The 27,876-nt window shown below is 40.8% G+C and overlaps 1 protein-coding gene across 1 annotated transcript in view; it reads right to left on the reverse strand.

Moving 5' to 3' along the window:
• xpo4 (exportin 4) overlaps positions 1-27,876 on the reverse strand; it is an 84,009-nt gene that overhangs the window by 49,323 nt on the left and 6,810 nt on the right. Inside the window, exons 5-7 of the mRNA XM_034693793.1 lie at positions 23,901-24,017; positions 23,619-23,772; positions 3,676-3,788 (exon numbers count right to left, since the gene is read on the reverse strand). Of these exons, the coding sequence (XP_034549684.1) occupies positions 3,676-3,788; positions 23,619-23,772; positions 23,901-24,017 (384 nt within the window). The remainder of the gene's footprint in view (positions 1-3,675; positions 3,789-23,618; positions 23,773-23,900; positions 24,018-27,876) is intronic.

Consider the following 27,876-nt stretch of genomic DNA (forward strand, 5'->3'; position numbering starts at 1 on the left):
CTGTTTAGAAAGATCACTTTTTTGTGCGAGGAATTCAATTACAATTTCAAGACCTTTTCAAAACTTGAAAACACAAATTTAGAATTCAAGCATTTTCAAGGATTTCAAGTTTCAAAGGTTTTTATTGTCAATTTTCACTGTATATACGAGACATACAGGAAAAACGAGATGCTCTTTCTCTCTTCCAGCTTTTAAATATCTAAAATTTTAGTATAAAATACAATAAAATAAAATAAAATTTCAATCCCCCGTATGAACGCTGAAATACAAACGACACAAGAACCAAGAAAAGAAACCTACGCCCATCTCAGCTTCCTCGCAATCGCTCCTGGTGTGTTTAAGAATCCATTTTTATTGATGTTTTGGGGTTTTCTGCCTTGATTTGATCGGACAGCTCGAGAGAAAGACAGGAAATGTATAGGAGAGAGGGGAATCGACATGCACCAAACCATGCCAGGACCAGGAATCAATCCTACGACCAGTGCAATAAGGACTGCAGCCTGTACATGGGGTACCTGCTCCACCAACTGAGCCAAACCAACATCCTAAGGATGGATTTTAAGATCTCTTAAGGCAGTAGACGTGGATGAGGGGTTCCAGGTAAACTGGAGCGGTTTTGGTTCCTGCTTTGTAAGTCATGATTAGAGTTTTGTATCTGATGCGAGCTGCAACTGAAAGCCAGTGTAGCGAAATGAGCAGGGGAGTGACATGAGCTGTCTTAGGCTGGTTGAAGAGCAGACGTGCTGCTGCTGCGTTCTGGATCATTTGCAGAGGTTTAACTGTGAATGCAGGGAGGCCTGCCAGTAGAGAGTTGCAGTAGTCAATGCGTGACATTACAAGAGCCTGAACCAGGAGCTGTGTTGCGTGTTCTGTCAGGTAGGGTCTGATCCTCTTGATGTTATAGAGGGAAAAACGGTTACTTTGTGATATGATATGAGGTTGTTACTGATGCTGTCTAAGTTTAAGTGAGCAGCATTAGTCAGAAGTTTTCTTTTTTTAGCATCAATCCAAAGCAAAAGTACGTTAAAGCAACATTTTCAAGGTTATAGAGGAAGTATTTTAGCACAGCAACAAGTGTGCAACAAAATCATACCGTCAACATCTCACAAACCCAACATGCTTTCTTGTTTTCTTGACAGCGCTGAGGAGTACCATGTAATATATCTCTTCTGGGGTATCCGTATTGTTTCCACATTTTGATGTACAGCACATGAAAACCAATAAATCTAAAGAAGAACTCTCCAATTTCATGAAACTGGAACATTTGTAGAGTGGGGATGTGTTATTTGTTCTGCAGTTACTTTAGAAGAAGTGTTGCATGTGAAGCTCTGAAGGTAGATGGATTCTCAGATTTGTAAGTAAAACTGCTAAGAACATATTTTTTTGGAGTTGGCAGCGTGCATCCAAGACTGAGAGTTCAGTTCCACACACTTGATGGAGAGACTGTGCAGCAGTGACAGAGCAGAGTGAGACAGGGGTCATAAAGGTGGTGGGACAGTGACACAGGTAGCAGCAGGTAAAGGCTGAAGGAGACATGATATGAGGCCTGACAGATCAGAGTATCTGAGGATGGTGGAGCACCTCGCTGACCTTGTTGTTCCACATTTCTCTTCCACAGTGTTTTCTAACCCAGCGTGGGCAGCCTCTTAAAACACACAAAGTCACTGCACCAAAATACACATTCACCTCACAGGGCGGGCGGTCCTGAGGACGCTCTCACAAGAACACGACCCCACTGTAAAGAGACCATAAATCTGCTTAATGGCGCGTCCAGAAACCCACAAACTTGTAAAAAAAAAAAGAAAGGAGCATGCGCCAAAAAAGACGAGGTCAAGTGAGATCTGTTTGTCCAACATGGAGAGAGGAACTGTTTCCGTTTGTTTATCATAAATAAACCACCGTGCAGAGGGCAGGGGGAGAGAGGGAGGGAGAGGAGAGGAGAGAAGGACATGAGGGACTGTATCTGACCAGCATCCTCCCACACAGTCACATGGATGGAAACAGAAGAGTGCTGAAAAAATCCCCAGGAGAGGGTACAACTAAACCGAGATGAATGCTCGGGTTAGAGTCTTTCAAAATGAGTTAAATTTTGTTGCAGAATCGGCCCCGTCTGCAGAAATCTGTAGCCTAGCTTGCAGGCAGTTCCTCTCTGGAGTTTCTCCTTAAAGCAGCCAAGCTGAGAGGCATCTATTGTGGCTCGTACAATTACTAGTGACATAAAACTCATCTCCACTTTTAAGATGAGGCCTAAAACTTTCCTCTTTGATAAAGTTTATATTTAGAGCTGGCTCAGACTTGGACCAGCTCTTAGTTATGCTGCTATAGGCTTAGACTACCAAGGGAACTGACACACTGACACACTGGGATCCTATCTCACCCCCTACCCCCCAACCCTTCATCACTCACTTCAAATCTGCCTGTCCCATTAAAGTTACTAACCATAGACCTTTCTGGTGTCCCTGAGCTCCCTTGTCCCGTAGGTTCCTCTGAGCTGCCGTGATCGTCCTCCTGCTGTGAACGATCTAGACTCCAGCAGCAACAGCTTCTACTACTCATCTCATCACTATCACCGCTCCCTCTGTCTCTTGTTCCCCTCTATCTGTCTTTCAAGACCTAACTCGGTCTCAGCAGATGTGTGTCTAATATGAGTCTGGTCCCTCTCGAGGTGTCTGCCTGTTAAAGGAAGTTTGTCCTTGCTGTTGTAACTAGCTAAATACTGCGAGGTGCAATGCTCATGGTGGATTAAGGCGGTCTTGGTGTTGGGTCTCTGTTCATAATTGGACATAGAGTGGTCTAGACCGGCTCTGTTTGTAGAAACGTCTTGAGATAACGTCTGTTGTGATTTGGCGCTATACAAATAAAGATTGATTGATTGATACAACCCCACTTCAAAAACACTGGACTATCCCTTTAAGTTAGTTTGATGTATGTGTTTTTTTAATGCTGTGTTGCAGCGTCACAGTGTCGTCCCTGCAGACCGGACATAGAGGCTTTAAATACAGTCCATTTGTTACTTATCAGTCAGTATCTAAACTACTTGAATCAACTTTAAAGTCAGCAGACGCCTGGAACAGAAATACTGAAGCAGGAGTTTCACCCGGGAAGTTTTTGGCGGTGCACCGTTTGTTGTCTGGTGGTCTGCTTCACTGAGCGTCTCCAGTTCATTTGGATGCATTTAGTGTCAAACTGTTTCCCTGACAGAGCTGCTGAAGATGAGTTCATGTGCAGAAACACGCCAAACATTCAGAGGAGCAAGAACAAAATCTCTTCTTTAGAGAAACTTGACAAAACACACAGAAAGATGAGTCCTTCTCAAACTCTGGTTTCCTTTCCTTGCAGATTCAGAGTGTACTGAAGTCATGAGTAAGAATATAAAGTCAGAACTGCTTCAGAGAAATGTCCACAAGTCAGTCTTTTAGTCCACTCCTTTTTAGAAGTCCCATCCTGGTGTTTGAGAGCATCAGCTGTTATATTTAGTTATTTTTCCACATTTAAGCCGTAGTAAAAACACACAAAACCAGGACGCCAAAACCAAAATATGTGAGACTTGATGCATCATTTCAACCCAGCGTTAAGCATTCAGAAGATTCAAAACACAAAACCTTTATAAAACAGTTCAGCTCCTTTAGATGTGGAAATAAGGAATAAAAACCCCGTACCAGACGGGATACTCACGGTGAAGAAGAGGTCCATGACTCGTGTGTCCAGCAGCGCTTCCCTCCAGGTCTCCGTAGGCTTCAGCATGACGTTCTGCGTGGCCTCGAACATGGCGATGTAGTGGCGCCCCAGTGACCCGCCGTCAGTTAAGGCCAACAACAGCATGAAGAGGAGGAGGAGGAAGAAGAAAAGGAGGAGGAGGAGGAGGAGGGGTGGCACACTGAAGAAACACAAGCTACTGTCACTGCGCTCCCTCTCTCTGAGTATTTCCGTCTCTGTGTTCCAGTCTTTGGTTTTGCAGCTCTGCAGTTGATTTGTTGCTCACTTGTTCACCAGCTCTCCCTTTCATTAACACCATCAATCTTTATTTTCTCACCCTCCTCTCTTTGTCTCCTTCTCTCCTCCTCCTTAGTCAGCTCTTCATCAGCCAGCTTCTAAAACCACAGAGAGACTCTTTCTCACCCTCTTGTCCACTTCTCCTCCTCACCTCTTTCTCCTGTTTTCCGCTCTTAACCCTCTGTCTCGCCCGGCTGACTCCCTCTTTCCCTTCTTGTCCTCTTCTTCACCTCTCTCCCTCCTCCTGCACACTCAGATTTCTCTCCTCTGTTTCCTCAGGATCTTAAAACACTCACTGCAGCCAATCCAGACTCTGTGTTGCTCTTCCTCTTTGTCCACTCCTCTGCAAGAAGTCCTGGAGACTCCTTGGTGCCCCTGTAACCCTCCCTCTGCCTCCTCAGCCAATCACTTCGTCTCTCCTTCGGACTGCTTCCCCAGACCAAAACAAAACCCTCCTTACACCCACGACACCTTCCCTCCACTTCAAACTTTCCCTTCATGTCTATCAGCAACCAGAAAACAATCTGTTCCAGACACATGAAGAAGTTTAATCAGACACTGCTGACCCTTTTCTCCACACACCAACAATGTCTGCCTCCTCATTTAAGAGTCTCCAAACAGCCACAACAAGCTTCCCCACAAACCCACAACACACACACACTTTCTCCCCACGCAGCCACAACACTTCCCGGCCTTATTCCAGTCTCCAGAGCACGCCTACAACATGCTGTTTCCCTGGATCATCAAATATCCCCTCAAACTGCTTCAAACAATCTCACTCCTCACTCTTAAAACATGAAGGGTCTCATTTTTATACATTTCTAAAAAAGTTTGTTCGCTCTCCAGCAAAATGTTTTTATTTCTTCTCTGTGGAAGATCAAGTCAGCAGATCTTTCAGCCGTCTGACTTCAAATAAATTCAGCCCAAAGATCAACATACGGTCGATGATGATTCTGCTGTTCCTGTCCTCTGGAATGCTGCCTCTTCTCCTGACTTTGTGTTTGGGAAAAACAAACAAATACAACCTCTCTTCTTTCTTTTTCTCTCCTGACCCTCTGGAACAACCTCCCCCAGGAAATCAGAATGGCAACCTCTTTATCCTCTTTTAGCAACACTGATTGATGTGCGTTCACAGCAGATGTCACCTGAGTGTGTTTTAATCCAGAGGTTTTTATTCTTTGTCAGTCAGTATCACTGGCTGGATTTTAAAAATCTGATTTTATATTTCAGATTTTTTTATTGTTTAAATATTTGATCTTTTCTTGTTTTTTATTCATCCAGTATTGTTTGATTTCCTTTTATTTATCCTCCTCACATTTCTCTTTATTTTTATTTTATTTATGTATTATTTTTTATTTATTTAGTAACACTGACTCACTCCCACATTTTAAATCCAAACTCAAAACTCATCTGTTTAAACTGGCTGACTCCATCTGACCACAACTCCTCTGTCCATTCACTTAAAACTTTTTAAATTGTATTTTATTTACTTTTTGTTATTTAAACTCTGTTTGTTTTTAATGTTGTAAGGTGACCTTGAGTGCCAAGAAAGGCGCCTATAAATAAAATGCATTATTATTATTATTATTTTATTGTCTTTTTGTTTCTTTCTCATTTGTAAAGCACTTTGTACCCCTGTTTTGAGAAGTGCCATCTAAATAAAGATTATTATTATTTGTCTTTTAATTTGTATTATTATATATATCAGATATGGCTCTTTTACTTTAAATTGTTTGTTTTTTAAGTTGTATTTCGGAAATGTGAGGAGAAGAGAGAGGGGGAAGACATGCAGCAAATGGTTGAGGCCGAGAGTCGAACCTGCAACCGCTGCAAGAGGACTATAACCTCTGTCCATGGGGCGCACGCTTACACCGCAAGGCCAACACTGACGCTTGTTTAACGCTTGTTTAATCTATTTTTAGACTTTGGGATCTCCATTGAAAACTTAAAATGAAGCTTGTGAGCAGGTTTCAAAATCTGGCTGCATGACATGAGTTTGTAATAACTGACCACCAGCTGGTCAACCTGTAAGTTCAACATCTAGGGTTTACTTTTGAGGACACAATACTTTAAAAACTTCTAATCACATCTAAACTTCTAGATCTATAACAAAATGAAAGATATTCAAATGTTTCCCTTGTACATGTTTGTTCCTATATTTTGTACAATAATCAAACACTGTTTTGGAGAAGCTGCGACATATTTCCTCTCATCATCATGAACACAGCGCGCTCAGAATCAAATATAAAGCGTATCGGTGTCCTCCGGCTCGGTGACAGCAGGAGGTGGAAACTTCTGGAGGAATGTTTCGATCAAAGCCAAACAGCGGCAGAGGCCGGCGAGGTCACACATTCCTCTGACACCAGCCCACGGTCACTCCCCGAGCACACGCCCCGCCACAACACACCACAACACACTTTTCGGCACAAAAGTTGGCACCTGTCTGAGGGTCTGTGGGATGTGTGTGTGTGTGTTTCTGTGTGTGTGTCTGTGAGTGTGTGCGTGTGTGTCCACTACTTGGCTTTCGGGCCTTGTTAAAAATAGCCGTGGTGAGGCAGAAGACCTCTGACTGAACCTTTCCGGGAAGAGGAGGAAACACTGTAAAAAGTGAGACCAGTGATCATGTGGGTCAGGGTTCAACTTTTTAATTCAAATGCTTCTTCTGTCACATATTTTCACCCTTCTGGTCTACAACTTGATCAAGTCTCACTTAGAGTCACAGCCTCTCAGGACTGACCACGTCCTGCAGTCTGTCCCTGCAGAGAGGGACCACCTCGGTTGCACAAGCTCTCCTCAAAGATCATCACAGGAGACCTCAGGAATGATAACTACAGGATTACACAGTCAACTGTGTGCGGCCTGACAGAGACATAAAACGGGTCTGACAGGTAAAAAACAAGAAGCGTTTTATAACTGAATATTTTCCAATTATAATAAATCAGATGAAAGGTTTTATTTGTCCACAAGCACACCAAGTACTGCTTGTCCACGTCGTCTTTTCAGACCTTACGACTCAATTTGATAACATCATCTGAATCAGATTAGATCACTGGATATGAAACCGTCAGAGACTCGTAAGCAGCCGGCTGAGAATAACAACTTTTAAAGCAGCAGGAGAAGAGAGAGCCGAGGGGACAACCTTCAAAAATGCTTGATTTGATATCAGAAACCAGATCTGATGATTTTAAGAAAGCTGGAATATGTTTTGAGTTTTATTCCATTTTATGATGTTGAGTTTGGATAATCCAGGTAAGGTCTTACAGAGTGAACCACAATGGTTGATTATCCTATATTGTATCCTCTGTATATATAAGGGGTGTCCAAACTTTTTTCAAAGAGGGCCACATTTGATGTTGTCAGAATACCTCAGGGCCAGTGACTCCTACTGAGACTTAGGAATCATAAAAGTTAAATATGAAATATCTATTTAGTATAGGGATGACCACAATTAATCGATTATCGATTCATTGATTGTTAAGAAATTACTCGAAACACACATTTTTGTTATCAATTTTCCGTCCCGTGGAACAAACATCATGTGGTCTCATATTACACTCATCTATCAGGGAGGTGTTTTAAGTTTAAAGCTTGTTTCGATGTGAATCAGCTGTTAAAGGTGTTGCGCACAGCGGAGACGCTCAGCTGGGGGCTGCGGCTGTGCGTCAGGTCTCCACGTGCGCTTTTTTTTTTTAAAGAGGATCAATACAAAACTGCTGCCAACAACGACACGGACACAAAGGTTGACAGCTTTAAACAGGATATTTCCAACTTTGGATATGAAGGCAACAGACAGGTGGGAAATTCTGGTACGCTACGTTTACAGAGCAGCAACATCAGAGCCGTCTGAGCTTTTCTCCAGCGGGACTGATTATGACCCGGTTGCGCTCCTGGCTGACACCTGACCGAATACACATGTTTATTTCTCTCAATAAGAACGAGTAGACAGAAAACTGGACACTGTGAGTCTGAAGTACTTTTCTGTTAGTATTATGAGCCTTCACTTTATAAGATTATGTCCGCGGAGAATATTTTAATGAGCCTGATTGTTGATATTCTGCGTGTCAAACATGTACCCGTATTCAATCCTGTCAGTTATATGCATTTTGTTGCTTTAGAAAATACAATTTAGGGTGAAAACAACGTATTTGGCATTGTTTTTGACGTAAGAATAATAATGATTTTTTTTATCAATTAATCGATAATGGATCGTTAAAATTTCCAAAAATCGATCACGGAAAATACTTAAAATGTACATCCCTAATTTAGTAATAATTATTTTAATTTTTTTCTCAATAAATCAGTAACTAGGAAGTCCTCAGTTCTCCACAAGCCACGTAAACATTAGCAAACTTTATCTTCTTCTGGAGGAAAATGTTTTTCATTAAGGTCGGGTAATGTGGAAAAAAATATTGTATCATTATTTTTCTATGGCAGGATCACGATCTGGATTTCAACACACTTCTTTTTTATGTTGTTTTTAAGACTTTTCTGACCAGCAGACAACATTTAAAGAACTAAATAATTATTTTCCTGCATTCTGAACAATTTTTATTCATCAAATTTTGCCTTTTCTGTCCGATTTCATAATTTTGATCTTGTCTTGTCTCCTCTTTTGTGTCTTCTGAATAGGGCTGAACAATTAATCAAATTCAAACCGACATCGCAATGTAATAGAATGCAATTTTCAGATCGGAAAGGCTGCAATTAAAAAAAAAAAAAAAAGTTTCATGTACACAGACGCAACCTTACGTGACATGCATGCAGTAGGTGGCCGTAATGCACCTTTCAGCTGATTTGCTGACGGCCAAAAATCTCCAAAGGAAGAGACACGTGTGAGCGGGGGATGAAGAAAACAACTTAAGCCACGCTAAGTTTTGATTTCTTGTTTTGTTGTTGAGATCTTTAAAAATGGCCTCAGCAGAAGAACCGATCATATTGGGACGTACAAAGTAATCAACACGCTGAATATCAACATGTGGAGCAGGCTTATAATCTCCGCAGACGCAGAATCAGTGAAGACCCAGACAACATGTGGATTTACTGCAACAGGACAACTGAACAGAATCATATTTCAGACTCACAGAGTCCAGTTTTCTGTCTACTCGTTCTTAATGAGAAAAAATAGCATGTTTACGTGGTCAGGTGTCAGTCAGGAGCGCAACCGGGTCAGAATCAGTCCGGCAGCGGAGAAAAAAAGAGACCTGTCACTCAGCCGCAGCCCCCAGCTGAGCGTCTCCGCTGTGTGCTGTCAGCTGATTCACATCCAAACATGCTTTAAACTTAAAACACTTGTTTGGCAGAATTTTGTTAAGTAGTTGTGGTGAACGCTTAATAGACTGCAAGTCAAAGTATTTAGTAGCCTAAGTTTACAACTGTAATTGAAGTAGATAAATAAACCGTCTTTCATATTAATTCATGCTTCATTTGCCTTTATCTTAACAGAAGTCCAGCCTATGAGTATACAGTTGTGTTGTGTATAATAAATCTGATATTGTTTATTATAATACAGATTGATTTATTGCTTGTGTTTGTTGAAAAATACATGAAGAGGACCATAAAAATAATTGCATATTAAATCGCAATCGCAATATTAAGGAAAATAATCGCAATTAGATTATTTTCCAAAATCGTTCAGCCCTACTTCTGAACTTTGAATGTTCATCAAGAACATTTTCACATCATGATAAAAACATTATGCTGAAAAACCGGTCAGCTTTAAGAGTTCTTGTGTTTCTTCTTTACTGCTGTCTTGCAGAATTCCCAGAGCTTTGGCTTTATACAAGTAGTCCATGTGAAGCTTTTTGAGACGTTTCTGGATTGACTTTAGTTTTTTTGTGCGCTTGAAAGAAACTGCAAATGTAAAGATGATTCAGAAGGTGATTAATATCTGTGCCATAAATAACACATTTTAAGATGGAAGCTTGGGGCCATAAATAAATGGACCTCGGGCCGCGATTGGCCCCCGGGCCTTACTTTGGACATGCCTGGTATATATCAAGGCAAAGAGCTACAGGTACGTAGAAGAGGAGGAAAAAGAAGTTAAGTCTTGTCCTATATAGAGATTATAGATAATAAAGCAAACAGTCTGCTTCTGGAGAGGAGACATGCACAAAGAAATGCCTCCTTCAGGAACCCATCTGCTTTAAAATATTATGAAACGCTTGTTTTTTAAAGGTGCAGTGTGTGACATTTAGCAGCATTTAAAAGAACAGACTTTTAGAAATGGGATATATAGCTTATAAGTATGTTTAAATTAGTGTTTAACCACCTGAATATAAAAATAGTTTTCTTTTTGTTCACTTAGAATGAGCCTTTTATATCTACATAAAACAGCGGGTCCCCTTTCACAGAGGCTGCCATCTTGCACCGCCATGTTTTTACAGCAGCACAGAGCGGACAAACTAATAACATACAAGTTTTTGTATTTAGTGAGTGACAAAGAAGAAGGGAGTAGTTGCTGTTGTGTGCAAGTTAATTTGCACTGATAGAAGCTTTTGATGTACAATCTTGACAAATGGAGGATCATACTTGTCTTGCAATAATGTCATATTTTACAAACCGATGTTGTTGGGCTGTCGGGGACCCTGCAGGGGTGTGAACACGTCTAAGCAAGCTTCGGGATGTGACTTGACACAGAAAACCTTCAATGTGTGAGTCTTAATCCTTGGGTAGAAGTTCTGAGATGAATTGATTAATTAAAGGGTTAATTTAAGTTAAGACAAGATCAGTTGTGATTATGTGTCCTGTTTTAAGTGTTTTCTGTGTGCGTTTGTTGATTGTTACTGTTCTGTTTTTTAACTATAAAGCACTTTGAATTGCTCTTTGTATGAATGGTGCTTGATAAATAAAATTGCCTTGCATCACAGGAGCTTTTTGTCCTCAAAGGCCACCATCACTTCAACAATAGGAGGGGTGAGTAAGGGGGCGTTTCAGTCTAAAATCTGACTGCTTGATATCGCTTTATATTCACAGGAGATGGAATATAATATTCATAGGTATGTTTCAATTTTTGTTTAATCACGTAGCTATAAAAATAATTTTGTTTGTGGTAACTTAGAATGAGCCTTTTACATCTACATGAAGAGCGGGCCACCATCTTGCACCGCCATGTTTCTACAGCAGCAGAGACAGAGTGGCTGCTGTTGTTGTGAGTAAAATCATTTGTACTGGTAGAAGTTTTTGATGTAGAATCTTGACAAATGGAGGATCATACTTGTCATACATCACAGGAGCTTCTTGTCCTTGAAGGCCACCGTTGCTTCAACAATAGGAGGGGTGAGTAAGGGAGCGTTTCAGTCTAAAATCTGACTGCTTGAAATCGCTTTATATTCCCATTTTGACACACTGTACCTTTAAAAGTTTGTGTTTATCACACCTCTAACTTTTAGCAGGAGATGGTTGACATAATAAAAGAAGGAGGAAGTCACTTTGTCTTCAAATTTCGCTCCTGTTTGACAACAAGACTACATTCTTATTCACCAGGGAAACACTTTGGAACTAGTACTTCAAGAATAAGGTCAGTTAACATGTATTTTGAAGGACTTTTGCTTGTTTTAAATTCTGTGTGGGTCTTGTTTATTCCCTGGATATAAAATGTGGGTAAGTACAACATGCAACATGTTTAATGTGGCAGCAAAAAATCAAGATTGTCATAAAACATTTATGCACTGAGCAGAAAAACCTCTTACATGAAGTGAAGTTAAAGTTTTTACTTCTTTTTCCTTATTTTCAAGAATCCCATTGAAGCCTTGAGTTCTGAGGAAAACCTCCTCGCCGACTTGACGAGTGGATTTACAACTTCAACCATGCAATCCCCGCTGCCTGAAAAAAAAAGGGGGGAAAATGGACTGCATGTGTGTGTTTGTGTGAGAGTGCGTGTGTGCAGCGAACATGCCTCCAGGATGAGTAATGTTCGCGGAGTGACTTGGACATGTGGCTGTGGTTTGGTGGGTTTTTAAAAGACCTCACCTGCTACTATCTCAACCCTTCCAGCAGGCTCAAGAATAACTAATGTGACACGTCAATTTTCCAGTGGAAAGATAAGACGGAGTGACAGATAAACAGGCGGCCAGACACACACACACATGTTCACCCCACCTAACACACATCCACTTTAAACCACTGACCACAGGAGGAGTTTAAATCAAACACAGAGGAGAGGAGTGTCGCCTTTGTTGCCAAATTTACAGCCAATCAGACGAGTAAACACTTGATGGATAACTTAATTATCACAAGCCAATAAAACTGCTGTTACTTTGGCAGATAAACAACCATTACTGCAAGTTTAACCCTTTGTCAGGGTGCCATTAATTTAATTTGACCACAGCAGACCACCCTCTTTCAGCCCAGACAGACACCTGGTAGTCCACTTTCTTTTTACGTCTTCACATGTGAACCCTCGTCCAGGTAGTCAGCATCAGAACTCAGCGGTCCACTTCAAAGCACGGAGGAGCAAAGCTGGCAGTAAAGAGCTTTCATTCTGTCCTTCATGGGCTGTAATTCAGCATTCACTGCTAAGCATAAACTAACCACATGGCTACAAAACAACTGCTGGAGCATGTGGGCTGAGCCTTCCTGAATGTTAGAGACAGCCTGCACTATGTGGGCCACGAAAAACCCAACAACGTAATCTGTCAACGCCTGAATTTTAATCCTGTCATCTTTGTGGGTTTGCTCGTTTTGATACCACAGGATAGACCAGCTGTAAATTACTCTATTGAAATTTGCAGACATCTTGTTCACAACCTTTCATTGAGTAGACAAAGAGTTTAAAGGATGCAAGCTACAAGCTAACGTCAGCATCTTAAGGTTCACATGGTAACAAAGCTTATGTGCTGATGTGTTTAAGACTTGCAGGGTTCACCATCTCAGCTTGAATCCTCAAAAATGAATGCCACATGGACGTGAGGTGCAGTATCCACATGACCAGCAGGGGCAGTGTTGAGGGGATTTGACAGTCAGCTAAGCAGCAGAGACAACAATGGTAGAAAGTTCTCAGTTCTCCATATCTGTGTTATGTGAATTTCAAGCTTATCAGTCTAAGTTGAAAGCTACAGAACTAGAAACATGTCCAGGAGTGTGGCGCCCAAGCATGGAGAGAAACGCTGGAGAAACTGATGTCCAGTGGACAAAACACCATCAGCAGCGTCCCTGCTCAGTCGACTGAGCTGGCTCAAGAATGTATCACTGACCGGGCCACCGAGACCCAGACTTAACTTAACATTAACCCCCCTGACTCCTGCCATGTGTCTAATTCAAGCATCAACCTCCGGTCTTAAAATATGAAGCCCATGCTGAAGTGTTAAAAACTGCAGTTCATCGAGCGTCCACTAGAGGCTGGCTGCAGAAACACAGGAAACCACATACACACCCATTCAAAGAAGACGATCTTTACAGCAGAAATAAACATGTTTACAGCCTGGTTCAAAAAACAGTTCAGGTCTGAGTAGCTCATTTCTCTATCGGCACACACTGTATGGGGAGCAAATTTCCTTATAACTCAGTATTGTCGAAGATATGAAACTTACAAGTTGCCCAAATAAGGGCATGACTGACTTGATTGACAGGCAGGCACCTTGTAGCTGTTAGCGAAAAGGCTAAAGGCCCGCCTCTTTACCTCACACGAGCTTGGATGAAGTTTGGTTGAGTTCAGGATTTCCAATATGGCACCAGCTGACGATTGGCTTTAAAAGTGGGGCTTCAGGAACAGATGGGAGACGTCATGGTGGAACAGTCTGCCTCTGAATATAAGACATGCTCAGACCATTGAGAACTTCAATTCTGTACTTAAAACGCATCTCCTTGCATTGGCTTTTAATACCTGTTGAGCGAGACATCCAACTTTTTATTTTGCTTTTATTTATTGTGGCTTTTTCTTGTGTTATCTGTTGTGTTTTTAATATCTATTCTTTTTTAAATTACTATTTTTATTGACTGTGTTTTTAAGCTTGTAAAGCACTTTGGACAACTGGGGTTGTTTTTTAAATGTGCTTTATAAATAAAGTTTGACTTGACGTCCATTTTTTATACAGTCTATGGTCTGGTTTACATCCTGCAAGTCAGGTAGTTGCATATGGCCATGTGTACAATTACGCTCATGCTGCACCCGGACGCCAACGCCAGGTTTCACAGCTAATATCCTCCCAGCATTAGCCTACACAAGAGCTGGAGAGCTTATTTTATGTATTTATTAACTATCTATATTAGGGCTGAACGATTAATCGAATTCAAACCGACATCGCAATGTAATAGAATGCAATTTTCAAATCGGAAAGGCTGCAATTAAAAAAAAAAAAGAAAAAAGTTTCATGTTCTCAGACGCAGCCTTACGTGACATGCATGCAGTAGGTGGCCGTAATGCACCTTTCAGCTGATTTCCCGACTGCAAAAAAACTCAGAAGAACGAGACACGTGTGAGCGGGGGATGAAGAAAACAACTTAAGCCACGCTAAGTTTTGATTTGTTGTTTTGTTAAAGGTGACATATCATGCAAAATTGACTTTTTAATGGTTCTCTACCTGAAATATGTTTCCCTGGCATGTCTACAAACCCCCCCGAGAATGAAAAAAATCAATTTTGCCCCTGTTCTGATTTCTCCACCTTTCTGTAAATGTGTGTGAAACGAGCCGTTTCAGACTTCTGTGTTTTTGTTACGTAACAACAATATCCGGTCTGTCACGGAGTCAGAGCTCGGAGCTTGTTCAGCCCATAGACTGTATGAAATAACACTGAATCCCCCCTCCGTTTTTCATTACCTGCACACATGTGTGCTAACAAGGAGCTTAGGAGGGAGGCATGCTAGTTGTAGGCTGTCTTAATAAACACAAAGGTCGGTTTTACTCCCCACGTTCTAGTGGATGATTTTTATTTATCATGGATAAGTGCTAGCGCTAGTTAGCATAGCTACATAGCTACATGTCGTAGCTGTAGCTGTGTACCAAGACACACGTCGACATACTGATAAATAAAACAACAAGAAACACTAAATCTGTGACCAATCCTTCAGAAAGGTCCTGCTACAGGCGCCTCTCCGTCAGGATCAGATTCAGAGGGTTGAAGTAACGCGATCTCTGAGCAGCCGTGTATATTCAGCCAACATGTAAACATTAGATCAACGTGCTGGAGAGCCGAGGCACATCCACTTCCGGAGGGGGCGTGGTCAGAGGGAAAACAGAGTGTTCTGATGAGGAATGAAGAAGAGGACTTTTGAGGCAGGCCAAAATCTGATTTCAAAGTGTTTTTTTGAGCATAAACTTTAAAGACATGTTTTGGGGACCTCTTAGACCAATATATATTGATGAAAAAAGCGTGATATGTCCCCTTTAAAAATGGCTTCAGCAGAAGAAACGATCATATTGGGACGTACAAAGTAATCAACACGCTGAATATCAACATGTGGAGCAGGCTTATAAATAATCTCTGCAGACGCAGAATCAGTGAAGACCCAGACAACATGTGGATTTACTGCAACAGGACAACTGAACAGAATCATATTTAAGACTCACAGTGTCCAGTTTTCTGTCTACTGGTTCTTATTGAGAAACATAATCATGTTTACGTGGTCAGGTGTCAGTCAGGAGCGCAACCGGGTCAGAATCAGTCCGGCAGCGGAAAAAAAAAGAGACCTGTCACTCAGCCGCAGCCCCCAGCTGAGCGTCTCCTCTATGAGCAACACCTTCAGTCGGCTGGTTCACATCCAAACATGCTTTAAACTGAAAACACTTGTTTGGCAGAATTTTGTTAATTAGTTGTGGTGAACACTTACAAGACTGCAAGTCAAAGGATTCAGTAAGTTTACAACTGTAATTGAAGTAGATAAATAAACCGTCTTTCATATTAATTCATGCTTCATTTGCCTTTATCTTAACAGAAGTCCAGCCTATGAGAAAGAACAGTTTGTGTATAATAAATCTGATATTGTTTATTATAATACAGATTGATTTATTACTTGTGTTTGTTGAAAAATACATGAAGAGGACCTTGAAAAAATAATCGTATACTAAATCGCAATCGCAATATTAAGGAAAATAATCGCAATTAGATTATTTTCCAAAATCGTTCAGCCCTAATCTACATTTTAGATACATGTTATTTCCCTGCTTTTGAATAATTTGTGCATTTAATACTGTTTATACTTCTGAAAGAGACATTTTTTGGGGGGGTTGTGTAAGTAATGATAATCACTTCTTATTGAGTTTGTCCCTGTAAAGCAGCTAAATAGACTTCTGAAGGAGGTATTTATTTATAAATCAATCATTTTGATATGAAAGAATGTTATTCTGAAAATAAAAAACTAGTGCATTGAGTAGCTGAACGACTTCAACAGTGTTCTCTGAGGTTTTCTATTTTGAAGAGTAAAAGTATGACAGTATAACAAATAACTAAGATAATATAATTAACAACAGTCGAGAGCTCACACAGGGATCGTTGTTGCTCCTGCTCTCTTCAACAGATGCATCCCTCTGTTTGAGTCCCTCGAAGCATTTCTTTGTTTGTGTTTGATGGTTTTGTGTTCTGCGTTTAGTGACAGGCTACTCATCACAGATCGCTCCCTGATGGATGCTTAAGTTGTTTGTATTGTGTTACAAATGCTGTTTTGGATTTGTGGTCGATGCCTCGCTGAGAAACAACCCTGGTATAATTTATTGAGTCCCTCTAGAACAGATCAAATTAGGCTTCACGTTTCACACTCTCAGCTCCTCTTTCAGCAAAAATGTGCAGACGTGGTACAAAGCACTTTGCAGATCCCTGCGATGGTATCTTCATGACCACTTTCAGTCGACAATCTCAGAGATCTCACAATTTTGCAAGCCTGAACGTCCTTCGTGCTTAAGGATTGGGGATTAGCAAGCTTCTCCTGTATCCTCTATTCATTATTGTTGATCCTGACTGAGGATGGACCCTCTGCACCAGGAAGAGCGGCTGAGCGTCTGCCAGCCGCCTGCGCTATGCTAAGGCGCGTGGTTGGGTTTAAGTGATATATCCTGCCTTAAGTCTCCCCTGCCGCCTCGCCATGTGAAATAACAGTCCAGGAATACCTCCTCCACAACCCAAACCCCTCCTCCTCCCTTTCTTTTCCATTTCCTTCTGCTGCTTGGACACCCATCTGTTTAGACAGCAGCTGTCATTTAATCTCCCACCACTGAATTAAAACAACAATATATCAATCATGCCAACGTGCTCAACGCAAACCTGCTTCTTTGAGATCAGGAAGTGGACGAAGGCGGATATTCAGGTTATGCTTATGAGCTCCAAAGTGTTAGTGAGGCTCTTTCAGATGAAGAGCAAGTGAATGTATAATATCAAAGTTGAATGAAGATAACTTAGACCACCTGAGTAGCTAAATAAATAAAGTGGCAGATTAATCAATCAATCTTTATTGATAAAGCGCCAAATCACAACAAATGTTATCCTCAGACTCTTTCCAAACAGAGCAGGTCTAGACCGTCCTCTATGTTCTATTATTAACAAAGACCCAACATCAAGACAGGATCAGATCCAGTCCCATCTTACAGACAGGACTCAGTCTGATCTCATCTTAATCCACCATGAGCAGAGCACTTTGCAGCATTTAGCAAGTTACAGTGGCAAGGACAAACTTCCTTTAACAGGCAGAAACCTCCAGCAGGACCAGACTCATGTTAGACACACATCTGCTGAGACCGAGTGAGGGTAAAATACCTTGCTAACTTCCCTTTCTCTCTCACGTCTTGACTCTTACCTGCTCATCTATATACACGTCACACATTGCAAAACTATCAATATGAGTACTAAAAATATACTAATAATAACACCTATGGCATCAAACTTAATCATACATTCCCCTTAAAAAAACAAATAAATAACATACACCTGTAATATTTACCATATTTCATTTTATTCTTTTTTTATTCTATTCTATTTTATTTTGTTCTATTCTGTTGGAGCCATGAAGGGATTCAAGGGTTTATATAATGTTATTTTGAGGTTTAGGGTAGGATATTGTTTGTATTCTTTTTGTGGTGTTATTTTTGTTGTTTGTTTACTATATGGTTTATTGTGGGATGAGTCAATTAGGTAGTTTACAGGTCATGTGCTAGGGGCGGGGATATTGAGTTCATTTAGGCCACCTGTTTTCTTTTGTTTGAAGGTAGAGAGAGGGGGTGAGCTGGGTACTTTTTGTTGACCGCTATTTACACTATTTTCTGTTTGTGCACTTTATCATGAGTTGATTATCCTTTTTCATTAATAAAAGGTTAAACTTACTTTTTTGTGCAATAGTGATTTTTTGCTTTTAGCGCGTCCGAAAATAACTAGGCTCAACGTCAGCCTCTCAGCGGCTTTTGGCTCTTTCTGTTTTACCTTTATCATTACTATTATTATTATTATATTTTTGAACTAAGTACATTGTTTTATTCCCCTGTCCCATGTTGTAAGCTGCTGTCACAAAGGAATTTCCCCCAATGGGGGATCAAATAAAGTATATCTTATCTTATCTAAAGTTAAATAATCAAGTGTATGAAACAATGGAAATAGCTCCAACAGGCTCCGTAAGAAAAATCTTGTTTTGTAGAGACCCCAATGAATGCCAAATCATCGTTTTGTTTAAGGGAAACAAAAATGATGATGCAAAAATGATCCACATATTGTGAGTCATGTAGCAGTTGCACGCTCTCATCATCACCTTGCAGAGTCATGCACAACTGTACAGCTTGTGTTCGCCTGTTGTTTATAATCTGCATATTTATTTTCTGTGTTTTGAAGCTTTAACTGTTTATTTGTATCTGATTCTATATAAATTCAATGATAGCAGAAGTAGCAAGCAGCAGTAAACCCTGATTCTGCTTCAAAGATTTGATTTCATATTTTGCAGTCTTAGGGGACATGTTTTCATACCTAATAGATGACCAGTTTTAGAATAAGTGGTCAATGCAAGACAGACACAACGGGGTTGTGGATGGAGAGCCTGTTTCAATGAGACAAAGGACATACTTCTTTAAATGCTGAGTCTTTTTTAAACATCTCATCAATCTCAAAAACCAGGACAACCCCTTCACCAGCTGTGTGTCTGTTCGTCTGTCCGTCTGTACATACCCTCCACGTGTGTTTAGACAGCAGTAGTTAAGGATTCTCCATACAGGTCAGGGCCAAGGCAAACATGCAGCATCAGCTTACACACTCCAAATCCTAACCTTAACCTGAGGGCCACAATGCCTATAAATTGACCTCCAAGCAGCTAATGAGAGCGCCAAGCTCTGCTGAAGACAGTGAGGGGTGGACAGCACAGGAATAACCTCCCTCAGAGGCTGCTGGGGTTAAACTCTTCCTCCGAGAAGAGAATTCCACGTTTATTACTCACTAAAAATAAGGGAGAAAATGATTGGTCAAGCATCTCACTACGAGCTGAGTGAGGGACAGACTTGTCTGGATGGAGGTGGGATGGAAGGCCATGGTTTAATTTGAAACAACTTGAGTTTGAGAGAGCTGATACACCATGAAATCCTTACATTCCTCTCTGCTGGAGAACAGAACAGACGGTGGAAACCATGAAGGGAGACTGCCTCAGAATGAACCATCATTGGTGTCTAAAACAACATAAGTCCCAATCCCTCACATACCAAGAACGTGTAAACACAGAGAAGAGGATCAATGAGAGGACTGATGGAGGTGAGCGGAGGCGGCGGGGCAGGGTGATCTATCTGTCAGCTCAAACAGCCATTTACAGCACCTGACTGCTGCCACGGCCCCGAGGCCTGACCACGACCCCGGCTTCAGTCGAGCACAGTGTGGAGTGACACGGTGTCGTACAGACGCCCGGGGAGCGTGTCTCCACCAGATGACACCAGAGCTGGGGGGTTCAGACGGCGGCGAGGACAGATGACACACATGCCACTCGGTCCTTTAAGGGAGGGAGGCCTTTTTAAAAAAGACTCTCTGAGACGGTTGAGGAGTGTGTTTGAAAGGCGGCGGCTGTCAGCCTGCGCGCATTTAAGGAGAGGCCCCTTGATACCGGCGCTGGCACACGTTAGCGTGGCATCACATGAGCACAGGCGTGTTGTAACACTTGCAGACAGGCGGCCGTGTTCGCTGGAGGACTCCCAGCGGTCTCCATCAATCTGTCCTCCTTTAAAGCAACGACACAGACACTCGTGGGCTCACATGCAGAATCTCAAGGAGAAGGACTTGAGAATTGACGAGCTATTTCTGTGGTCTCAGGCAGCACGTTCAACATTTGTGACAACTCAACATGAAGAAAGCAGAGAAGTACAGCTCTATCTAAAGCAACAAGTACCTCAGGGAAGCCTCCTTTTATTTATGAGCCATCGATCTGTTACTTCAAAGATATTTAAATGCACTTAATGAGGTTTCAGGAGGTGTTCAGACTGCAGAGAGGCACACTTTAAAACCCCTAATGCTGCCTTAAAACACAAACTTGAGACTACATTTAATTGCTGCAGCAGAATAGGTTTAAAATCTACAATTATAAATAAAAATGCTGCTCAAACAAAGTGATCAATTCATGCATACTGTGTCACATGGTCCCTTTACAATGGCAGGGAAACAGTTTGGTTCATGATCGTTGAAAATGTGATGCTTCATTATCTAAAGGATAAAGTCACTTTAAATGCAAAGCGGTCAAGAGACGTAGAGAGCGAGCGTCTATGACGGTGAAACAGAGGAATAAGAACTCCAACTATTTCTCAATAAGGAGACGGCCAAGTATGTCACATGTTTGTGTGTAATCAACGACAGGTTGGGAATCAGAAACAAGAGAGAGTGACCCAGCTTTGTGCTCAGGACTTCACTTTTTAATCCCCTGGTATTGATCCAATTACTGACATGGTTTGATTTTTACTTGCATCGAGTCAAAGTTTTAAACTCTGTCAGTGTGTAGTTGTAGTTTATTAAATGTGGTGTTCATTCCTTTTATTTGTCTGTTTGTTTATTGTTATTTTTACCTTCCATATTTTTTATTGATTAATTTTTAAATATGAACCTTTTATTTTTTGTATTTTCATTATAGTCATTCTTTTTCTCTTCTCTTATTTATTTTCTATTTTAAATTAGTAAATTTTTTATTTTCATTATTTTCAATATTACTGTTATTATTGTTCTTTTTTCATTAATGGATTTATTCACCTATCCACTTATTTTTGTTTTCTTTTAAAAGAAATACACCACTTGCTTTAATTGTTTAAATTGATCCTCTGTATATGATATGAAGAAAAATTCAAATTGACAGATCTTTGAAATAATAAACAAATCTGGTATTGCGTAGTTGTAGTTTGTGACATGTGATGTTCATTCTTTATTTTTTTAGGGGGGCGGCAGTAGCTCAGTCCATAGGGACTTGGCTTGGGAACCGAAGGGTCGCCGGTTCGAGTCCCAGTATGGACGAAGTTTGGCAAGTGGACTGGTGGCTTGAGAGGTGCTGGTTCACCTGCCTGGGCACTGCCGAGGTGCCCTTGAGCAAGGCACCGAACCCCCAACTGCTCGGGGTGCGCTGGTTAACGGCAGTATCCTCACTCTGACATCTCTCCCTAAGCATGTTCACTGCATGTGTGTGCATTTGTATGTATATACCAAAAAAACTGTAGCATGTCCAAAATAGCATGAGTGAAAAAATTTAATTTCCCCCTGGGGATCAATAAAGTACCTTTATTCTTCTTCTTTCTTTTTATTTGCCTGTGTCTATTGTTCTTATTTTTTACCTCATTTAACCTTGTTTTTTATTTATTTATTTTAAATATGAACCAATTTATTTTTTTGTACTTTCATTACTGTCATCATTTTTGGTCTTCTCTAATTATTTATTTTCTATTTCAATGAGTATAATTATTATTATAATTAGCATTATCATTATTACTATTATTATCTTTTCATTAACTGATTTATTCACCTATTTACTTACTTTTCTTTTCTTTTACAAGGAAAACAAAAGCTGCTTTAATTGTTTAAATTGATCCTCTAATATTAATAATAATAATAATAATTGATAGGACATATATAATGCTTTCCTTGGCACTCAAGATGCTTTACATAAAGTGCAAAAATTAAAATAGAAAATAAATAAATAAATAAATTCTGGCATTGTGACCAGTGTAGTTTGGTTCCATGTAAATGTTTCAAATGTCAACTTGTTAGAGCAGTGTAAGCAAACTTGTTATGCTACAAGCCTAAACTCACCTGCTCTAACCTTCACCTGGACAGTCCCTAACCTGTAGAGTAACAGCTCTGCACACATTTAACACTCCAACAAAATGATACTGTTGTGTAAAGTAGTCTCAGCAGCTCACACACACACACACACACACACACACACACACACACACACACACACACACACACACACACACACACACACACACCACACACACACACACACACACACACACACACACACACACACACACACACACACACACACACAGACACACAGACACAGACAAGCACACAAGGAGGCACACAGAGGACTTGAAAGTGCATCTCTGAGAACACACACATATCGAACCGAGCGTGCCGGGCATACCAAGGGGAGCCTCAACAAGCCAAGGCGGGGGCGCAGGGCTTCTGGAATGATACGGAGATGGACACACTGGACACCTCTTTGAAAGTGATACATGGCCCAGGCTGGCAGCGGAGCGCCACTGCAGATCCCCTCAGACAGGCAGAGAGGATGCCAGGCTGGATGGGATTTAGGCCTTAATGAGCCTGGCCTTGTGCACACACACACACACACTAACACACACACACATACACACACAAATACACCAAGTGCCTAAGTTTGCTCAACAATGCGGCCAACTGCTAAGATAATAAGGACGTGTGCACATGAGATGAACTACAAAGGAGAGCTGCTGGTCAGATATGGATCCCTTAGTGTCACATATTTGTAGAGAGACACACACACACACACTTTCATACAAAATACACACATGATGACCACAACTTTTACTATTTTCTTCCTCTTCTTCTACAAACATGTTCTCAGTTTTCTGCTCAAACTTTTACTCGACCTGGTTGTACTTTTTGCACATTTTGCCAGGACTTCTGGGAGATGCTTCATAAGCATGCAGGCTTCCATTAGGTCCGTTAGGGTAAGCAAAACAGATGACGCAATAATCAAATTTCAATCATATCAAACTAAATTATGAGAAACGTTGTAGGAAAAAGTTTTATAAGATTGAAATCCTTCATTGCACAACTTAAAACCAGTCTGCAAAAGTCAAACCTTCAGTTCAAACCCTGAACTAGATCTTTTCAGTGTCAGCTCTGGATTATGCGGACACAAAAAATGAGCAAAACAGCAAAACTAACCTAATAATCTCACAACTCCTGCTGCTTACACGATTAGATTTCAGCTTTCAGACTTCAGCAAAAAACATCTCTGGATAAAAACTCAAACTATTCAAGGTGAAGGAGAAAACTACGACTCAAAGAGCTCTGGGATTGTCTGCGTTTTTGATTTTTGTTCCACACCCAACTAGATGCAATGCACTGCAAAATAAAATCTTGCATAGTTATGCAGGTGACTTGGACTGACCTGTGTGGCTTTTGCAGAATTTATCCAACCAAGTGTCAAGATCTAAAGACATTCAAATCTATCAGTCGGACCTGTGCAGGTGCAGCTGACAGTAAAAGGATATGATTTGGCGGCAGGAAGTTCCAGCTGAGGACCTGGTTAGCGAGTGCCAGGTAGCGCTGGAAGACGGACGACATCTGGGCGTTCAGGTTTTCTCTGCGGCTGAACTCCTGCAGCACCTCCATGGTCAGCATAAAGATCTGAAGCAGACCGTCCTCCTGGAAGAGAAGGATGAGGGAACTTAAGTTTATAAAGGCATGCATACAGTCAATGACTCCTCTTTAAGTTTCTTTACAGCTGACTGGAAGGTGCAAACACAGAGTGCAGGGTGAGGTGAGGATCCAACCTGAAACAGACGCTTGCAGCTGCCGTGAAACTCCATGCTGAGGCCGATGCTGCTGGTTTTACTGGAGCTGGAGAACTCGCTGAGCAGAGCGGTGAGGATGGAGCAGGCCAGAGTTTGCTGCAGAGAGGAGGACAATGGTTACTCAAAGATGATTATACAGATACAGAACAAACCTTCAAAACAAAGGAGAGAGTTTACCAAAACAAATCCTCCATCAATCTAGAAAGGGAGGGAATCCTTTTTTAAATAAATGGTAGAAAGTCACATTTTACAGTTGGCAATTTAAACCATGATGGTTTTGTTTTCTTTGGGTCGAAAGGCATAAGGTCAACTTATATCATGCTTTTAGTTATAATAAAAATAATATAAAAATAGATCTATATACACTACCAGTCAAAAGTTTGGAAACACCTTCTCATTCAAGGGTTTGTATTTATTTTAATTATTGTAAACACTGTAGATTAATACTGAAGACATCAAAACTATGAAAGAACATATATGGAATTATTTAATTTAAAAAAAAAAGTGTTAAAGAAAGCAGAATATGTTTTATATTTTAGATTCTGTAAAGTAGCCCCCTTTTTCCTTCATGACAGCTTTGCACACTCTTGGTATTCTCTCAGTCTGCTTCATGAAGTGGTCTCCTGGAATGGTTTCTCTCAGTCTGCTTCATGAAGTGGTCTCCTGGAGTGGTTTCTAATTAATATGAGCCTTGTCAAGAGTTCATTTGTAGAATGACTTGCCTTCTTAATGTGTTTGAGACCATCAGTTGTGTTGTTCAGAGGTAGGGTTAGTACACAATGGATAGCCCTATTTGACTACTGTTGTAATCCAGATTATGGCAAAACCAGATTATTTCATAGTTTTGATGTCTTCAGTATTAATCTACAATGTTGAAAATAATTAATAAATTGTGTCCAAACTTTTGACTGGTAGTGTATATAAACAACCTAAAATAACTCAGTCATTAAAGGTCTGTAGTGAGGGTGAAATTAAGGTTTGGTTTGTAGAAACATGACATGCTGAGTTCTGATGACTTTCAGCCCTCTGTGGCTCAAAGTTTCCTTCATGGTTCAGGGTTTGGTTGAGGAAACAAATGAAATAGTGCCACCTGCTGGATCAGGAGAGGAGGTCATGTTTGTGTTAATTCACAGAGAAACACTGACTGAAGCAACATGTTTTACAAATCAGCTTTGACTTCATGTAGAAATGCTTTTTCTTACTTCACTCTCATGTCTTTGAATTCCTCTGAGTCTACTCCTTTAAATTAAAATGGTCCTGATGTTTGATTGTACATCACTTAGGTCTACTTTATAAAAGTGTTCTTGATGTGGTCTGAGTCTGATTGTCTTAGCTAACACATCCATCCCTCATCTTTGTGACTAAGCTTTATTAAACAGCACTAAAAATATGATCTCATTAAACTACAGTAAAGGTATTTGAGTGAAAGTGAAGCAAGCAAACAAACAAACGCTTGATAACAAACTTTCTTCAAACCACAAGTACACGCCCGGAGCTTTTCTGACAACGGTCACTGTCATATTAATATTCAGACTGAGCTCTCTGCAAACTGAGCCTGCAGAGAGTCTGAGACCAGGGTGATAAACATAAAACAAACGTTGCTGTAACACAGTTTTGTTGACGTGAGACATTTCCCTGCAATAGAACTGGATTTAGTTTGACTGTTGTGAGCCGGCGTCTTTCACAGCAAAGAGAAGAAACATGATTCAAAAACACATCGATGGTCTGCTCTCAAAGTCTAACTATCAAACTTTAAAGGTGACATATCATGCAAAATGGACTTTTTAATGGTTTTCTACCTGAAACATGTGTCCCTGTCTACAAACCCCCCGAGAATGAAAAGTATCCATTCTGCCCCTGTTCTGATTTCTCCACCTTTCTGTAAATGTGTGTGAAACGAGCCGTTTCAGACTTCCGTGTTTTTGTTACGTAACAACAATATCCGGTCTGTCACGGAGTCAGAGCTCGGAGCTTGTTCAGCCCATAGACTGTATAAAATACAACTCAACTCATCCTCTGTTTTTCATTCCCTGCACATGTGTGCTAACAAGGAGTTTAGGAGGGAGGCATGCTAGTTGTAGGCTGTCTTAATAAATACAAAGGTCGGTTTTACTCCCCACGTCTGCAGATTTGAAGATCTAGTGGATGATTTTTATTTATCATGGATAAGTGCTAGCGCTAGTTAGCATAGCCACATAGCTACATGTTGGTAGCTGTGTACCAAGACACACGTCCACATACTGACAAATAAAACAACAAGAAACACTAAATCTGTGACCAATGGTTCAGAAAGGTCCTGCTACAGGCGCCTCTGCGTCAGGATCAGATTCTGGATCAGATTCAGAGGGTTGAAGTAACGCGGGTCTGTGAGCAGCCGTGTATATTCAACCAACATGTAAACATTAGAGCAACGTGCTGGAGAGCCGAGGCCACACCCACTTCCTGAGGGGGCGTGGTCAGAGAGAAAACAGACTGTTCTGAGGAGGACTGAAGAAGAGGGCTTTTCAGGCAGACCAAAATCTGATTTCAAAGTGTTTTTTTGAGCATAAACTTTAAAGACATGTTTGGGGACCTCTTAGACCAATATATGTTGATGAAAAAAGCGTGATATGTCACCTTTAATATTTGTATCACTCTTCCCTAAACTTGCACTCGCTGTTTGACACATTTCCAGTCTGAATCAATTTTCTTTAAGTTTGTTTCTAACTAAACAAATGCATATAATTTGCTTTTGTGTCTAAAAATGACTCAATAAAACGGCATGAATTGTAAAAGCAGTTTGTTTAAGAACTGCCTCCACTATCTGATTGATTGTGATCATGGCAGTCAACATGTAGCCAAGATTGAAAACACCAAACGACAGCCTCTCTCAGCTCGTATCTGTTTTATCCAGACTGTATTAAAATCAGTTTTTAGAAAGTCCAAACTGCAGGACACGTGATTTATAAATCAGACATGAACCAAATCTGGGGTTTGAGATTCAAAGTGGAGTCCACAGAGGAGTCTCAGTCAGGATGCTCTGACCACTAAAACCAGGTTTCACAGTGTCACAAACAACAACAACAAAGCCAAATCCAGAATGACAGCAGAGACATCAGAGCACAATCACAATGTATACAACTCTGGATGGGAATATGCTTCCCATCGCAAACAGAAAACTCAAGGACAAAATTCATTTTTAAAAAGTCATCAAAAATGTCTTTTAAGCGTGAGGTGGATTCAATTATTATCTGTGATCTTCTGACTGTTTTTGTATTCTTTTGTATTCTTTCTATATCTCTTTTTATCTTTTTAACTATTTATCTCAGGGTTGTTTTGGATTCTTCATGTTCAGAATATTTTATGTTATCTTTTTAAGATGTTTTAAATTGTGAGGCCTTAAATTAAGGAAGGAAGACTAGCTACCACTTTGTGGAAGCTAATGGGGATCCCAATAAAGAATAAAGAATAAACTCAGCTGCTGGGTTTGTCTGGTGTGTTCAAGGAGTTTTGCATCGCTGCTTTAAATTGTGGTTGTTTTGAGGCCGAGAGGAAAGGAGGCATATCTTTAAAGTGTCAGGAAGTGAAAGCTGCAACAACTAAGGTGTTAAAACCTCGACATAACCACAGCGACACGCAGACAGGCTGGTGACACAAATCTTGCAAATAAAAGTGTTAGCGGTGCTTTTCAGAGATTTGGGTGGGGTAAAAAAATCTGATTTGATATGTGTGACGGCCATAGGCCTTGGTCCGTGTGTTTTCCTGCCTCTGCTTTCCCCTTCCAGGTCCTCCCTGGAGTGCCTGCCCCTCCCATCTCGTTTAGGGATTGGCTACACCTGCTGGGAGCCTTTAAAAGCTGGAGGAATCCAAGATGGCTCTCTCTCTCTCCCTCCTGAAGGCTGGTGCCTGCCAGGCACCCTCTTTTGTTTCATTTTGTGATTATGTTGAGTTTAGCCTTGGTCACCTTTCACACATA

This window comes from Notolabrus celidotus, chromosome 10, assembly GCF_009762535.1.
Source record: "Notolabrus celidotus isolate fNotCel1 chromosome 10, fNotCel1.pri, whole genome shotgun sequence".
NCBI lineage: Eukaryota > Metazoa > Chordata > Actinopteri > Labriformes > Labridae > Notolabrus > Notolabrus celidotus.